At 44.1% G+C, this 17,961-nt stretch overlaps 1 protein-coding gene and 1 long non-coding RNA gene across 11 annotated transcripts in view; one reads left to right on the top strand and one right to left on the bottom strand.

Annotated features, from left to right (window-relative positions):
- RAP1GAP2 (RAP1 GTPase activating protein 2) overlaps positions 1-17,961 on the bottom strand; it is a 232,661-nt gene that overhangs the window by 42,324 nt on the left and 172,376 nt on the right. For all 10 annotated transcript variants that reach the window (XR_010318428.1, XR_010318429.1, XM_010596495.3 and 7 more), the window contains 5 exons: positions 17,512-17,590; positions 16,637-16,690; positions 13,307-13,390; positions 4,460-4,560; positions 1,390-1,519 (listed from right to left, as the gene is read on the bottom strand). Coding sequence is in view for 8 of the 10 variants with exons in the window: in XM_010596495.3 (XP_010594797.2) it covers positions 1,390-1,519; positions 4,460-4,560; positions 13,307-13,390; positions 16,637-16,690; positions 17,512-17,590 (448 nt within the window). In the remaining 2 variants the exon portion in view is untranslated. The remainder of the gene's footprint in view (positions 1-1,389; positions 1,520-4,459; positions 4,561-13,306; positions 13,391-16,636; positions 16,691-17,511; positions 17,591-17,961) is intronic.
- On the top strand, positions 1,520-7,983 carry LOC135228114 (uncharacterized). The gene is made up of 2 exons (XR_010318430.1): positions 1,520-3,041; positions 6,963-7,983. It is a non-coding gene; the product is annotated as an uncharacterized LOC135228114 (long non-coding RNA).

Raw genomic sequence — 17,961 nt, 5'->3', positions numbered from 1 at the left:
GCTCACCTACACATTTGTTCCTTTATTAAGTGACTACTGCATGCAGACACTATGCTAGGCCCTTTCACATTGAGTTTCTCATTTACTAAGCACCTGCTATACATTAAGTACCATGCTGGGCACTTGCATACAAATTGTCTCACTTTTTCCACACACATCATCTCATTTTTGGGGAAGAGAAAATGGATTTTTATTTAGTCCTGCCCAAAAGCTCCCTATTCAACATACGTAAGGGAGTGGAATGAACAACCCTCAGCCTCAGGCCAGGGCAGGGGGTGCGGGAAGCCACGAGTAACAGAGAGACTGAAGATGAAACGCTGAGAGAAAATCTACTTTGGATACAAAAGGAATCCTGCTCTCATTTGTTTCTGGAACATTCCGTCATTATCTTAGAGCCAAATCACAGTATCATTTGCCAGTTTCCTTTTTGCCTAAGAAGCCAGGCACTATGTTTACAATTTTACATCTGTGCTCCCTCCCCAGTTCTCTGCTCAGAAACAAATGGGTCAGAGTTTAGGCAAAGGGCTACTGGCCTTTCTGATTCTCCTAGAGGCTGAGAAGGGGCGAAAGAGTGGGACAGGGCAGATGGTGTTGCAGAAGCCAGAGACCAGCTGTGGTTTTCTGGTTCAGAGAGAGAGGAGCCAGGCCCTCCTGGGATACATGGCTGTCAGAGGAGCCAGTGTGAGGGACAAAAAGAAAACACTGGAAGTAGACACCTCCCTCAGGTTCCGTGATTGAGGGGAAGGCTGGATTCTTGCCCACACTGGCAGACATGGAGAGGAAGAGGCTGTGAGACTAGGAAAGCTTAGGTGGTTGGGGGCGGGTGGTCTCATGCAATAAACAGCTTTATATCACTGGGGTAGGAAGGGAAGTAAAAAGGCTAGTAAAAGGATAGTGAACAGCTGTATGTAGGAAGCCTACCACAAGCAGACATCATACTGAACTCTGTATTCGGAGCTTTCTGAATCTCCACAACAACCTTCTGAGGTAAGTGTTGTTATCTTCATTTTATAGACAGGGAAAATGAGGCCATAAGGTTAAGCGACTTGCCCAGAGTCACACAGGTGGCCATGCTGGGATTCAACCCCCCACCTGCAGACCCCATCACGTACTTTTAACCACCACCCTCAGAACACCTGAGCTGCAGTCTCCTCATCGTAAAGAGGGAAATGACAGGAGCCTGGCCCTGCCTCCCACACAGAGTGCTGCTGTGCAGACTTGGAGAGATAATGTAATAGAAAAGGCCTTGAAGACACCATATAGCTGATAAGACCGGATTCTGGATTACAAAAATGGGGATGGGCTCCAAGTCCCTCAAGCAGGTCAGACCAGAAACCTACCTTCACCTCGCTTGCCCTGGGACTCCCAAAACCCTTCAAACCAGGTTACCTGTTGGGCATCACCTTCAGTAAACGGCAGCTTTGTGGAGACGTGAAACATGATCTCTCTGTCCCGGAATACCGTGTACACTGATTCCACCCCTGTCTGTCCATGGGTGACATCCAGGCCTCCTCGGAAACTGTCAGTAGAATGGGGCAAGAGTCAGGAGAGAAAGAGAGGGAGGGGAAACGGGCAATGTGATGTGAGCTTCCCAAAATACATGGGGTGGGGGCACGAACCAGAAGACAGGAGGAGCTGGGGGCTGAGGGAATTAGGATGTCAGGGAGCAGGCAGATTTACACCTCAGAAGAGGCTAGCCCCAGTTCTAACCATAAATCTATTATTTAAAAGACAAAGGCCGCCACTTCACATCCACTAGGATAGCTATTTAAAAAAAAAAACAAGTGTTGGCAAGGATGGAGAGAAATTTGAACCCTCCTACATTGCTGGAGGGAACGCAAGATGGTACAGCCTCTGTGGAAAACCGTTTGGCAGTTCCTCAAAAAGTTAAACATAGAATTACCATACGACCCAGCAATTACACTGCTAGGTACAAACCAAAAGACTTGAAAACAGGAACTCAAACAAATACGCACACACACACATTCTCAGCAGCACTGTTCACAGTAGCCAAAAGGCGGAAGTAGCCCAAATGCCCGTTGATGGATGAATGGATACATACAATGTGGTAAATCCATACAATGGAATACTTCTCAGCCATAAAAAGGCATGAAGTACTGATATATGCTACAATGTGGATAAACCTCAGAAATATTACGACGAGTGAAAGAAACCAGACACAAAAGGTCACATATGATATGATTCCAGTTATAATAAGAAATATCCAGAACAGGTATATCCATAGAGACAGAAAGCGGATTGGTGGTTGCCAGGGATTGGGGGAAGGGGGAAATGGGGGAATGACTAATTAATGGATATTAATGGATCTTTTGCAGTGATGACAAAGTTTTGAAACTAGATAGTTGTGATGGTTGCACAGCATTGTGAATGCCACTGAACGGTACAATTTACAATGGTTAATTTTATGTCATTTGAATTTCACCTCAAAAAAAAAAAAAAAAAGACAAAGGCAAAACCTCCACTTCAAGCCTTAGCTGCTTCCCCTCCACACAAGACCGTCACGTGGGAAAGGAGGCCATCTATCCATAATCCCAGGCAAATGCCCATCCCAGGTTATGTGGTCCCTAAGGCTGAGCGCAGACAGAGGCCTTTGCTCTTTGCAAGGCCATATCCAAGCCCTCACCCCAGAGCCAGGGCAACCAGGTAGGATGGTGGTGAGCCCCACAGGAGCGTCTGGATCCAGCAACACGAGATGTCAGGTACTTGACTTCAACCCAGGTAGTCCACAATATGGAGGCCAACCATGGCAGCGCCCAGCTAGGAAGCATCCAGGGAGGCCCCTTCTCTGGCTGTCTCCTCACAGACAGGAAAGAAAAGCACTAAGGAACTGGGTGGGCTTCCTGCCCTTCTGCCTTTATGGCAACACAGCTGCTAGTTTTGGTTCCTATTCTTCAGTAGGGGGAGGAGGGTGCAGGTCCTTTAAGACAATGAAATACGCTGGACTCTGATGTCAGTCCCACCAGCACTGCTGGGAGCTGGCACTCCAGATTCCAGACCTGCTTCTGCCACTAAGTCAGCACGTGAGTCTGGGGATCTCCCTTCATCTTTCTAAGACCTGTTTCCTTTCTCTGTAAAGTAAAAGGATGGGATTACATGATCTCTGAGGTCCTTCCTGGCTTTCACAAGCTACATTTCATCTATCCTAACACCCACATTGCTTCACATTTTAACATCTGTCTGTAAAATCAGTTGCCTATAGAATCAATTCTGACTCATGGAAACCCCATGTGTGTCAAAGTAGAACTGCGCTCCGTGGGGTTTTCAATGACTGGTTTTTCAGAAGTAGATCACTAGTCCTTTTTTCTGAGGCACCTAGGGGTGAACTCAAACTTCCATCCTTTTGGTTAGCAGCCAAGTACATAAACCATTTATCCTACCCAGGGACTGCAATGGCATGGTAAAGTCAATGAAAGATGGTGTAACGAGAACAGTAACAGCAACAACTACCAGTGCTCGCTCTGTGCATGGCACTAGCTTACATGCTTCACATACGTTATCTCACTTAATCCCCAAGAGCCCTATGGGTTGGAACTCTATTTATCTCCTTTTTTACAGATGAAGAAACTGGGGCTCGCAAAGGTAAGCTACTTGTCCAAAGTCACAGAGCTAATAAGTGGTGGAGCTGGGATTTTAACTAATTTGTGATTGACTCCAGACAGTAGTAATGACTTAGAAGGGGGAAGAAAGAAGGAGGGGGAAGAAAGAAGGAGAGGGAAGAAGAGGAGGGAGGGTGGCAATTACTGAGCACCTACTATATGCCAGGCACTGGACTAAGGGCTATCATACATGATGTTAGGTGCTAGAGTCAGGAGTTCTGAGAGGCTTCAGCCATGTATCAGCTACCAAACACAGGCCAGGCTGGCCAGGTCTGAAGCTTCTTCCCAAATTTTGCCATTGCCAAGGAAAATCAAGGGCCAGAATTTTTTGAAGCAATGGCCTCCATAGTCAATCTTTCTATCTGCTTAGAGAAACTTAGGCTGTCGCAGGGACTCCTGCCTGCAGGATTACTATATTTACACCAACTCATAATTATCCATTCTTTGTGTATTACCTAAAAAGGGTCATTCCACCCCAAAACTGCAGAGGGCCCTCTTCCCCTGATGCCTGGCAGGTGAGTGGTAAGAGAGGAGGACGCACTTTACTCTCAGCCTGAGCCAACGTACGTAGAAAGCCCAGTCTGTGGGGGAGCAAGTTCAGCATGCATCCTAAGGCCACATGTCAGTGCCTTTCAGATAACCTGCCATTCTGGGTCATCCCTGTACCACCTTTTCCTTCGGAATGCAGATAAATGAGCGTTCATCATATGCTAAAAAACGATCCTATTCCTTGAGTGTGTTCTTAACTCTCACACGCTATCCCTGAGACTTAGCTGTATGCCCCTCACCCTTCCACTAGGGCCTCAGCAGTGGAGCCGGAGCCATTCCTGGCTGAAACCCACCCTTTGAAGTCCTGCAGTGTGATCGTGTCTCCCAGCAGGTCTAAGAACTCCCTGAAAGCCGGGCTTTCCTCATTGTTCCCAAAAAGCTCCTCCTCCAGGGTCTGAAAGAGAAACAGGAACAGGGGCAGGAGTTAGAAAAAGCCTTCTTGGTGCCAAGGGGAGAATATGGTTTTCCAAATACCCTGTCCTTTCTCCCCATCTCCCAACACATTTGCCATTTGGTAGCTCTGCCTTAGATTGGACGAACAACTGACGGAGGCTGGCTCTACAGAGCTGGATCTTCCAGGATGGTTAATAAGGTCTTTCTATTCAAACAAAGGCTAATGGTCAATTCCAAAGACAAAGCTGAGACGAGTTCTTTGACTTGATACCAAAATGCTAAATGGACCTCCAACAAAGGACTAGTATCTAGAATATGTAAAGAATACTAAAACTCAACAGTAATCAAAAACACCAGAAGATGCCACATTACAACCACTAGGATAGCTACATTCAAAAAGAAAGACAATAACAAGTGCCTGGCAAGGATGTGGAGAAATTGGAACCCTCATAAACTGCTGGTGAGAATGTAAAATATTGCAGCTGCTTTGGAAAACAGTCTAGCAATTCCTCAAAAGGCTAAGCATAGCGCCACCACATGACCCAGCAATTCCACCCAAGGGAAATGAAAACATAAGTCAACATAAAAGTCAACTTGTACATGAATGTACATAGAAAGATTATTCATAATAGCCAAAAGGTGGAAACAACCCAAATGATAAATGAAAAAATAAAATGTGGCACATCCATATAATGGAATATTATTTGACAAAAAAGAAATGAAGTACTGACACATACTACAATATACATGAACCTTGAAAACATAATGCTAAGTAAGAGAAGCCAGTCACAAAAGACCACGTATTTTATGATTCCATATAGCAAATGTCCAGAACAGGCAAATCTGGAGGCAGAAAGTGGCTGCCTAGGACAGGAAGGAGGGAAGGAGGAAGGCTGGAAGGAAATGGAGAGTGACTGATAATGGATACAGGGTTTCTTCTGGGGGGATAAAAATGTTCTAAAATTACCCCAAGAGTATAGCCACCAGACACCCTTTTAACTCCATACTCAAGTCACTCCTGAGGTTCACCCTTCAGCCAAAGATTAGACAGGTCTATAGGGCCAACAATAACACACATGAGGGGCATGCTCTATAGTTCAATCGTGTATACGAGACTAATGGGCACACCAGCCCAAAAGCAAAGACGAGAAGGCACGAAGGGATAGGTAAACCGGGTAAATAGGAACAGGAAACCTGCGGTGGAGAAGGGGAGAAGTTTGACACATCACAGGGTTGGCAGCCAACGTCACAAAACAATTTGTGTACTAACTGTTTAATGAAGAACTAATTTGCTCTGTAAACTTCCACCTAAGTCACAATAAATAAGTAAATAAAATAGCTAAGATACATAAGGAGTGGTACAGTGGTTAAGAGTTTGGCTGCTAAATAAAAGGATGGCAGTTGGAATCCACCAGCCACTCCTTGGAATACCTATGAGGCAGTTCTACTCTGTCCTATAGGGTCGCTGTGAGTTGGAATCAACTTGACAGCAATGGGTATATATAAGACTAAATGGCACACCAGCCCAGGGCAACAAGGACAAGGCAGGAGGAGATAGGAAATCTGGATGAATGGAAATGGGGAACCCAAGGTCAAGGAAGGGAAAACGTTAACACATTGTGGGGTTGGCAACCAATGTCACAGAACAGTTTGCGGATTAACTGTTTAACGAGAAAATGATTTGCTCTGTGAACCTCTACCTAAAACACAATTTAAATAAACAAATAAAGATTAAAAAAAAAATCCTAAAATAGGTTGTAATGATAACTGTAACTCTGTGAATACACTAAAACCCATCGAACTGTATACTTTAAATGAGTGAGTTATCTGGCTTGTAAATTATATCTCAATAAAGCTATCTAAAATAATAAAACATTCAACAGCAAAAAAAAAATTCCAATTAGAACACGGTCAAAAGATACGAACAGACATTTCACCCAAGAGGATATACAGATGTCAAATAAACACAGGAAAAGATGTTCAACATCATTAGCCATTAGCGAAATGCAAATTAAAACCACAATAAGATATCACCACACATCCATCACTCTGAGTCAGAATCAACTCGACAGCAATGGGTTTGTGGGTTTGGCCACACCCATCAGAATGGCTAAAATAAAAAACAGTGATAACACCAACTGCAGGTGAGGATGTGGACACACTGAATCAGTCATACACTGCTGGGGAGAATGTACAATGGTGCAGCCACTCTGGAAAATAGTTTGGCAGTTTCTGCTAAAACTCAAACTGCACTTAAACGATAAAACCCAGCAAGCATACTCTCGCGCATTTATCCCAGAGAAATGAAAACTTATGTTCTCACAAAAACCTGGACATGAATATTTATAGCAGTTTTATTCACAATAGCCAAACTCTGGAAATAACTCAACTGTCCTTCAACAGGTGACTGGCTAAGCAAACTATGAGGACATGCGTGTCATGGAATACTACTCAGCCATAAAAAGGAGCAAGCTATCGATATAAGCAACAACTTAGATGAATCGCCAGAAAATTATACTAACGGGAATAAAGCCAATCCCAAAGGACTATATCCTGTATGATTCCATTTATATAACATTTTGAAATGACATAATTTTAGAAACTGGAAAACAGATTAGTGGCTGTCAGAGGTTAGGGATCATGGAGCTATGGGTAGGTATGGAGGCAGGAGGGAGAGGGCATAGTTATAAAAGGTGAACACAGGGATGGCTGTGGTGATGGAATTGTCCTGTACCTTGGCTATGGGACATACACATGGGATAAAATTATATACAACTCAACACACACACACACACAAAAGAGTTCACGTAAAACTGGGGAAACCTGAATACAATTGGTGGGTTTTATTAATGTCAATATCCTGGTTGGAACATTATACAAGAACTCCGTAAGGTGTTACTATTGGGAAAAACTGAATGAAGGGTACATGGAATCTCGCTGTATTATTTCTTACAGCTACATGTGAATCTACCATTATTCTCAAATAAAAAGTCTAATTGGCGCCTGATCTCTAAAATCTATATGCTTCTGTCAAAACTCAACCACAAAAAGACAAACAACCCAATCAAGAAGTGGGCAAAAGATATGAACACACACTTCACTAAAGAAGATATTCAGGCAGCTAACAGATACATGAGAAAATGCTCTCAATCATTAGCCATTAGAGAAATGCAAGTTAAAACTACGATGAGATTCCATCTCACTCCAACAAGGCTGGCATTAATCCAAAAAACACAAAATAATAAATGTTGGAGAGGCTGCGGAGAGATTGGAACTCTTATACACTGCTGGTGGAAATGTAAAATGCTACAACCACTTTGGAAATCTATCTGGCGTTATCTTAAACAGTTAGAAATAGAACTACCAGACAACCAACCCAGAAATCCCACTCCTCGGAATATACCCTAGAGAAATAAGAGCCTTCGCACGAACAGATATATGCACACCCATGTTTATTGCAGCTCTGTTTACAATAGCAAAAAGCTGGAAGCAACCAAGGTGTCCATCAACAGATGAATGGGTAAATAAATTGTGGTATATTCACACAATGGAATACTACGCAACGATAAAGAACAGTGATGAATCTGTGAAACATTTCATAACATGGAGGAACCTGGAAGGCATTATGCTGAGCGAAATTAGTCAGAGGCAAAAGGACAAATATTGTACAAGACCACTATTATAAGATCTTGAGAAATAGTATAAACTGAGAAGAACACATACTTTTGTGGTTACGAGATGGGGAGGGAGGGAGGGAGGGAGAGGGTTTTTTATTGATTAATTAGTAGATAAGAACTGCTTTAGGTGAAGGGAAAGACAACACTCAATACATGGAAGGTCAGCTCAATTGGACTGGACCAAAAGCAAAGAAGTTTCTGGGATAAAATGAATGCTTCAAAGGTCAGCGGAGCAAGGGCAGGGGTTTGGGAACCATGGTTTAAGGGGACTTCTAAGTCAATTGGCAAAATAATTCTATTATGAAAACATTCTGCATCCCACTTGGAAATGTGGCGTCTGGGGTCTTAAATGCTAACAAGCGGCCATCTAAGAGGCATCAATTGGTCTCAACCCACCTGGAGCAAAGGAGAATGAAGAACACCAAGGTCACACGACAACTAAGAGCCCAAGAGACAGAAAGGGCCACATGAACCAGAGACTTACATCATCCTGAGACCAGAAGAACTAGTTGGTGCCCAGCCACAACCAATGACTGCCCTGACAGGGAGCACAACAGAGAACCCCTGAGGGAGTGGGAGATCAGTGGGATGCAGACCCCAAATTCTCATAAAAAGACCAGACTTAATGGTCTGACTGAGACTAGAGGAATCCCGGCGGTCATGGTCCCCAAACCTGTTGGCACAGGACAGGAACCATTCCCAAAGACAACTCATCAGACATGAAACGGACGGGACAGTGGGTAGGAGAGAGATGCTGATGAAGAGTGAGCTATTTGTATCAGGTAGACACTTGAGACTGTGTTGGCATCTCCTGTCTGGAGGGGGGATGGGAGGATAGAGAGAGTTGGAAGCTGGCAAAATTGTCATGAGAGACTGGAAGGGCTGACTCATTAGGGGCAGAGCAAGTGGGAGTACGGAGTAAGGCGTATATAAACTTATATGTGACAGTCTGACTTGATTTGTAAACGTTCACTTGAAGCTCAATAAAAGTTAATAAAAAAAAAAAGTCTAATTGGAGAAAAAACAAGGCAAAGCTGAAAACAGCAGCAAGCTCTGAAGACAGAGAAAAGCTTAGAACACTGACCGACTCTGCCTTATCAACAGACGCTAACCACAGTGGCAGGCTCTGCAAACACCTGAAGGCTTTGCAAACATCCACGTACTGCGGTCAATAACTGCAGAACACAAGAAGACACTCCAGCCGGCCTGATTACTTCAAGAAGTAAGTGATTCTTTAACATCTCCCTAATCCCTGCTTTATACCAAAAAAGAGCAGAGAGCAGGTTTCAAGCCTTCAACAAGCAACATAATCTAGTTAGATTTCAATAACTTCACAGTATTGTGTTTTCATAGTATTTCCTTTTAGAATTTCCTTCATTTCATGTCAAGTGATACTTGTTTCTCAGTACAGTAGTGATATAAAATTTCCTTTTACAATAAATGCATTTATTTTTTTTTAAAGCATCTTTTTAAAGGAAAATATTAAGTCATTAATAGGATAGGGACATTGGCGGTTCAGTGGCAGAATTCCTTCCTTCCATTCGAGAGACCTGGGTTTGATTCTCAGCCAACACACCTCATGCGCAGCCACCATCCATCTGTCAGTGGAGGTTTGTGTCTTACTATGATGCTGAACAGGTTTCAGTGGAGCTTCCACACCAAGACGGACTAGGAAGAAAGGCCTGGATATCTACTTCCAAACTCAGCCAATGAAAACCCTATAGATCACAATGGTCTGATCTGCAACCAATCACGGGGATAGCACAGGACTGGGCAAAGCAGCATTTTGTTCTGTTTTGCCTGAGCTCTCCATGAATCAGGGGCCAGCTTGACAACTGGTAACAACATTTAACAGAATAAGTGGTAAACAGGTATGATAAAAATTGTAACAGTGGCATATGGTGGAATAAATGACATGATACAAATCCTGGATATAATTTGTGAATGTCTGAAGTCTGGAAAATGCTGCTCTGTAGCAGAGATTAGCAAACTACAGCTTGTGGGCCAAGTCTGACCCATGGCCTGTTTTTGTAAATAAAGTTTTATTGGAACACAGGAACATCCATTTACTTACATATCATCTATAGCTTCTTTCGTACTACAAAGGTAGGGTTGAGTGGTTGCGACTGACCCTTTATGGCCTGCAGATATTTACTATCTGGTCTTTTACAGAAAAAGTTTGCTGGCCTCAGATCTATAGCATGCCAGGAATAGCATCACACCTGTAGCAATGCATCGTGTTTTCCCCTGGCCAGGAGGCCACAGTTCGGGAGAACAGTGGCTCCCAGGCGATCCGTATCTCCCCCTGGGAAAACAGTGTTTGCTCTGTGGTGTGCACCTCTCTTCCAGGATTCACACTCAGCCTGCTATTAGCAGCGTCATTATTTTTATATTGGCCTTGAGCTTGACCACACACTCAGGGAGGGGATCTTAATCATCCCTGTATCTCCCTCAGTACCTAGCACAGTGCCTGACAAACGGGAGAGTTAGGAGAGGCATATTTATATCCCAGAACCATCACGGGGCTTTTATGCAACAAATGTTCATACTAAATGTCCCCCCAGCTGCAGGTTTACAAAACAACAATCTGCCTTGTTTTGTTTTGTTTTTTTAAAGACTTCTATCTTTCCAGGTAGCGTCAGGTACATAAACAACACACAGACTCCATCTCAGACGTGGATGGCTAATGTTCAATAATTACAACTTTGCCGGAACACGGGTTTGTAATCACCTTATGAGATCTGCTTCGGTAAATTTCACAAGCAAAGACCCTTAATTAGGGAGTTATATTAGCAGAGCTTACAAAATAAAAATGCAATATGTGAAAATAATTAGAGTGGCTTCCTGAATAATCTCCCTTAAATTATAAGATTCATTCGTATTGGTCTTTCGGCTCCTGAACACTTCACCTAATTAGAGTGTTTTTAAGTAGAGACATGCAGCTTGTGTTCTGATATCTTCAGACAAGGAAATTTGCTGTCATCTAGCCAAGAAAGACGTCATCAAGCAAAAAGACCAGATAATATGGGATGATACTTTTGACCTACCACAGCAAGGACAAAAATTTTTATTCATTCATTAATTCACATAACAATACAAAAATGAAATGGTTCTTGACCTTCTTCCATAGAACCTGGGTGAGGTAACATCATAGTTCTCGGCATGTTAATAAATGTTCATGATAGGAGAGTGGGAGGCCAGGTGGCAACGTTCTGTGGTCATTTAAGTGTGGGAACACTGAGCTCAAAAAGTTATAGAATTCTTTACCTTGGGGATTTTTCCAAAAACACCCACTGCTGTCGAGTTGATTCTGACTCAAAGCAACCCTACAGGACAGAGTAGAACTGCCCATAGTGTTTCCAAGGCTATAAATCTTTAATGAAGCAGACTGCCATATCTTTCTCCTATGGAGGAGCTGGTGAATTCGAACTGCTGACCTTTTGGTTAGCAGCTGAGTACCTTAACCACTATACCACCAGGGCTCCTTTGAGGGTTCTTAGAGCCCATAAAATAGTGTAGTGGTTCCCCAAAAAGTTAAACAGAGAACTGTCATATGACCCAACAATTCCACTCCTAGGTATATATCCCAAAGACCTGAAAGCAGGGACTCAAACAGATACTTGTACACCCATGTTCACAGCAGCATTTTTCACAATACCCAAAAGGTGGAAACAACCCAGTGTTCAGAAACAGAAGAATGGATAAGCAAAATGTTGTATAATGGAATATTATTCATCCATAAGAGGAATGAAGTCTTGATACATGCTATCGCAAGGAAGAACCTTGAAAACATTATGCTGAGTGGAATAAGTCAACACAAAAGAATGAATATTGTATGACCTCACTTACATGAAGTATCTAGAAGGGGCAAATGTCTAGAAACCAAAGTTTATTAGTGGTTACCAGGGAGGTGGGAAGCGGAAATGAGGAGGTATTGCTTAAGGGGTATTTAGCTTCTGTTTCAGGTGATGAAAAAAATTGGAAACAGTGGTGATGGGTTACACAGCATGGGGCATGTAATTAACGTCACTGAAATGTACACATAAAAATGGTTAAAATGGGAAATGTTTTGTTATATATATTTCACCACAACAAAAAAAATGTTTTAAATGTTTCCCTACAACTCATTGCTTATCCACAATGTACCTCACCAGACTAGTGTCCCATGGAACATTACTCTAGCCAACTCTAAAAAAAAACTCGAAAGCAGCATGTAAATGCTACAAGAAAGAAACAGGGTGAGCAGCAGTACCCCAGGAAATTTTTAAAAACTGGCTCTCCAAAGAAGGAAAACATAAGCCCTGATGTTCGCCAATTACCGTGGTGTAAATACTCTTCACCATGGTTGATTCCAAGTGATCAACATGACATGCTGAAGCCAAAGTACACAACTGGCTCCACCATACTACTGAAGTTTGGGGAGAAAAAGTGAACTCCCAGCTGGAAAAACGGTGGAGAAGGAGACAGAAGCTTCCATTGATCCATTCCATCATTTTTCTTGAGACCAACAGCCCATAGAGAAATAAAAGCTGGAGGTTGTTGTTGTTAGCTGATGTCGAGTCGGCTCCATTGAGTCAGCTGTGACTCATGGAAGACCTTATACACAACAGAAAGAAATCTTGTCCGGGCCTGTGTCATTCTCTTAATCACCAGAATGTATAAGTGCATCGTTGTGGCTACTGTGCCAATCCTTCTCAGCGAGGGTCTCCCTTGCACTCACTAGCTTTTTATTTCACCAGACATGATATCCTCCTCTAGTGATTGATCCCTTCTGATTATGTGTCCAAAGCAAGCAAGTCAGAAAACGATGAGCTGAGGTAGCCAGGCAGAATCAGAACATACTGTACAAAAACTACACCCCCTTCTAAAGGATCCGCAGGCCTTTTGTGAGGAGCAGCCCACCTTGAAGATTCTGCCACCCCCAGTGTAAGTGATACATTAAATGTGACGGTCATGTTCAGAATGTTTAAGAATCTAGTACATTGTGCCTGTGGTTGGGGTGGGGGAAAAAAAGAGTCCTCAATGAGATGCCATGGGCTATAGGGACCAGTATGGTTTCTTGGTGCCTACCTGTCTGGCTTTTTGATAAATGACCCCAAACTTGAATGTATTGTTGACATCATGTTCATCATAGGACACAATCATTTGGGAGGCCTGGAAAACAAGGGAAAAAAAAAAAATCAGATTGCTTGTGGATGTGAAGGCACATGAGGAAGCAAATGGAAGGGAAAGAAGACTATTTAGGTAGAGAATGTGCCCCTTGATATGAGACATTCACACATATGAGGAGAAAGGGTGGAAAAAGAAGTAGATGGTTAAGATGCTACTTCACAGGCCTTAGTTAGTGGCCAGCACCTGGGTTTCCCCCAGTAGTGGCCAAACCTCTGAGTCACCCATTCCATTTCCATTCAGATAAGCTGGCCAAGAGTTGGGCACACAGGGAGTCCAGCAGATCTCAGGGTACTGACTTACTAGCGTTTAATCTGTAGTTTGAAAAATGAAGCCAGGAGTCTAAGAACCGGTCTACTCTAGTTCTAACTCCACCTCTAATCAGCAGTGATTCTGAACAAGTCACTGTTCCCACCCAGGCTTCATCCCCTCGTCCATAAAATAAGAGGTATCTAAATATACCCTAATACTATATGAAAGAAAAAAAAAAAATAAGACCACTGATTCTACCTAATTTTCTATTATGCTTCCATGAGTTGGCATCTAGGGATCAGAAACACTAAGCTCGAGTTTTGAATCCGGTGATTTTACTATGTGGCTTTAGATGAGTCACTTAACTTCTCCGAGCCTCAGTTTGCCCTCTGTTATAAGGCGATGTGTAGTTGTGAAGATTCATTGAAATCAGGCACATAAAGTGCTGAGCACAGAGCAGTTAACATCATCATCATCTATGTAACCCTCCAGAAAGATCAGAGCTGAGCCAGTTTGTTGGGAAAGAGAAGACAATTTTTAAAGCTGTTGGGATACTCCCCACGATGGTTAATTTTCTGTCAACTTGGCTAAGCTATGGTTCCCAGTGGTTTTGCCAAGCACTAGTTGCTGTACCACAATGTAATGTAATCATTTTCCATAATATATAATCTAATGTGATGTAACCAGTCAATCAGTTGAAAGGGGAGTTCCTTAAGATGTGGTCTGCATTCAGATTATAAAGTAGATATTTTGGCTTGGTGGGTCTCTCTCTCTTTCTTCTCTCTCAATTCTGCACTCTTCCCATTACTGGACCTACATATTTTGGGACACAAGCCTGCAGAAGTCTCCAGCCTGCCTCCTGATGGATAGTATCTGTTTATTACTGGTTCTGATTCTCTGGAGAATCCTTAGACGTCCTCTGTAATAAAAAGGAGGAATTCTACCATGTGTGAGTCTAGGGTAAGAATAAATCGGCCATGAGTTCTTGGCTAGAATATGTGGTCCATGTTGGTGGCCACCCATTGCACATCTCTGTGAAGCTCTCAGCTGCTGGAAGAAATGGATACTTCTCAGCTCCCCCCCAGCAAGAGCACTGCAGCTGACCTGGGAGGAAGCCCTCCACTCCTGCCTGGGATGAGTCAAAGGGGAGGAACAGCTGTCCCACCAGAAAGAGGCACCAGGCCATGGAGAATTTCCAAGGAACGTCCTAAACCCTGCAAATTTTAAAAACACACACACATATCTCAGCCAGATTAATGTCCCAGCTGGACTAGGCAGTCCTTCAAATATAGAAAACATGAAAATACAGCTGCTCCTCCATTATTACCAGGGCCAGAGGCTTTCCAAGTCATGGCATGAACAATGCAAATGAACGTCATTTGGTTCTCTCAGTGGATATGATTTGACAAGAAAAATTGCCAAATTTGCAGTTAGATTAGGCTGTTATGATGGGGTTGTAATAGTTGATTAAACCTCACTAATTCAGCTTTAATTATAAAAGGGAAGTTAGCCTACTTGTTAGAAAATGTTCAGGGGAATGCAGCATATTACCAGAAGTGCCTACAGACACTCAAATGGCTAAAAAGAGGCATTTGAGACAAGAGGTTTGGCACATGCTCTGTTGAGCAGAGGACTCTGCTGTTAGTTTATCAACTGTATCTAGATAAATGGCGTTGTTGTTGTTAGTTGTCATCAAGTCAGCTCCAACTCAGGGCAACCTCATGTACAATAGAACAAAATGTTTCAATTTACTTCACAATCATTGGTATACTTGAGCCCACTGTTGAGGCCACTGGGTATTTTGAGTGCCTTCCAACCTAGGGCGCTTATCTTCTAGCATTATATCAGACAATATTCTGTTGTGAGCCAAAGGATTTTCACTCTTTAAGTTTCAGACATGAATCTCTAGGCCTGTTTTCCTAGTCTGTCTTAGTCTGGAAGCTCCATGGAAACCTGTCCACCATGGGTGACTCTACTGGTCTTTGAAATACTGGAGACATAGCTTCCAGCATCATAGCAACATGCAGGTCACCACAGTATGACAAGCTGATAGACAGGTAGTAGTATGGATAAATAGATGTCTCTAAGAGTCTCATGGACAGTTGGGAACATTTCAGGCATTTGTTCCAGGGAGTTTTGGATATCCCACCCGTGACACTGGCCTCTCTTCTCCCACCAAACATGTCCTCTCATGGTCCTGGCTGACAGAGTTGGTGCTCAGGAAATTGACTATGAACAGGCCGGAGCAGGCCTCAGCTGCCACAGCCTTAGGCCACAGCAGGAAGCTTAACAGCATAGCTCTGCTGTGATTTTTCTCTCAGGCCCTACTGGTTCATGAAGAAGCAGTCCATGCACTGGGTCTTCTCCTGTGGCCAACTGAAAGCAATTCACTATTCATGGTGATTTAAGCCCTGTCATGCTGTAATTGTTCTTGAGTGGGTTTGTGGATTTGTTCTGTTAATATTGCTCTTCTCCCCACCCACACCCCCACACCAAAACGGGGGTTGAGATCTGCCCACATCCTTAGGAAACCAATAACAGAGAGCCAGCCTTAACAAGAGCCAGAGCTGCAGTGGCATCAGCAGTGGGGAGTGGCTGTGTGGCCTTTTATTTCTTAGGGGATTTCTGACTTGCCCATCCCTAATCCCCCATGACAGCAGACTGAATCTGCACCAGCCCTCGAACCATAAGCAAAATTATCCTCACCCCAGCACTGGCCTTAGGGAGGCACAACCAGTGCAAAGTAGAGAAACCACAACATTGCTACATCTCTGCCACCTCCACAAACAGGCCGAGGGCAAATTCCTGGGCTGGAGATCTGGGATGGGTTCCCAGTGGACTCAGTTTTGAAAGGATGGGAAGGTTTATCACGGAGACCCACACCAAGATGCAGAGAACCTCCCAGTGAGTCACAGGTGTGCAAACCCATGCCAAGCTGCAGAGCCCTGGGTAAAAGGGAGCGGGGGAGGAAGGTCTCACCTTGGGGTAGAGGACAGGGTTAAATTTCAGCCCCACTGCATCATCACAGAAAGCCTGAGAAAAAAGAGAAACATACAGTTCAGGGGCCATGTCCATAGAGTACATCTGGGCTCCTCCACCCACCAAGAGAAAGCAGCAAGGGAGGGCAAGACATGAGGTATCAGGGCCCGTGTTCAAATCTTGACCCTGCCGCTCACTAATATGTGCCCAGGTAAGTTGACTAACTGCACTGGGGTTTCCTGAGAAAGTAAGGGTAGGGACAAGATGAAGCTGCAGACCTCTTTCCACTGTGACCCCATAAAGCTATCCAGCCCCAACCCCCAATTAAGATATTCAGCATGATTGTACCTGGATTCCTGCTCCCAGCACATGGAGCCAATGCAACCCATCCAACCACCCTTTTTCCTGACTTGGTCCCAGGCTCTCAGTATCCTAGACCAGTGACATGGGCCCTCCACCAGCTGACTGCTCCTTATGCCAGGGGATGGCTCTCTTCTGGATCAACAGCCTGGCCATCCTTCAGCCCAATTCAGGCCTCTCCTCTATTGTGAAGGTTCCCCTGGCCATCCCCCACCCACTAGCCATCTCTAGCCCTGTCTTTCCATTTCTCTTGTCTCCTGAACTAGCTGTGAATGACACGGGGACAGGGACTTGGGGTTATGCTGTTCCTCAAGCAACCTCAGCAGCAAGGATGAGATAGGGAGGGTGTAGGGAAAATGAAGCATCTGCCAACAGCCCTTCTCACGCCCCCATCCATGTAGACAAGGGCCAAATAGTAAAGAGGCTGCCACCTCCCCAAGGGCAGAGCCCACCCAGGGCAAGCTGCACCCCCACTCAGAGGCCAGCCCTGGGTTGTATGAGGGATCAGTTTTTACCTTTGCAATCTGAGGGACGCTGGGCAATTTGCTGAGTCCAGCCAAGGGGATCCGCTCATGCACTGTCTTCACTTTGGACCTGCCCAGGTAGAAGAGGGTGAGGAAAAGGCATCCGTGAGAAACAGGGTCAACGAGAGAGGTGTCTGAGCCTACACCAGACCACGATTTTTGGCATGCCTTGCTTCACGCCTTTCCAGGGTCAGATCTACCTCATTTTACCCAACCACTCAAATGGGGGGTAAAATGGAACCTTACTTAGGTACCCCTAGATGGCACACATGATTAAGCACTCATCTACTAGCCAAAAGGCTGGCGGCTCAAACTCACCCAGGGGCACCTTAGAAGACAGGCCTGGTGACAAGACAGGCTTCTGAAAGGTCAGAAAACCCTATGGAGCAGTTTTACTCTCCACTCATGGGAGTCACCATAAGTCGAAGTAGGCTGGATGGC

This window comes from Loxodonta africana, chromosome 18 (assembly GCF_030014295.1).
Source record: "Loxodonta africana isolate mLoxAfr1 chromosome 18, mLoxAfr1.hap2, whole genome shotgun sequence".
NCBI classification, from domain to species: Eukaryota; Metazoa; Chordata; class Mammalia; order Proboscidea; family Elephantidae; genus Loxodonta; species Loxodonta africana.
Note: the sequence above shows the minus strand (reverse complement) of the source record. Positions and strands in the feature narration are given on the sequence as shown.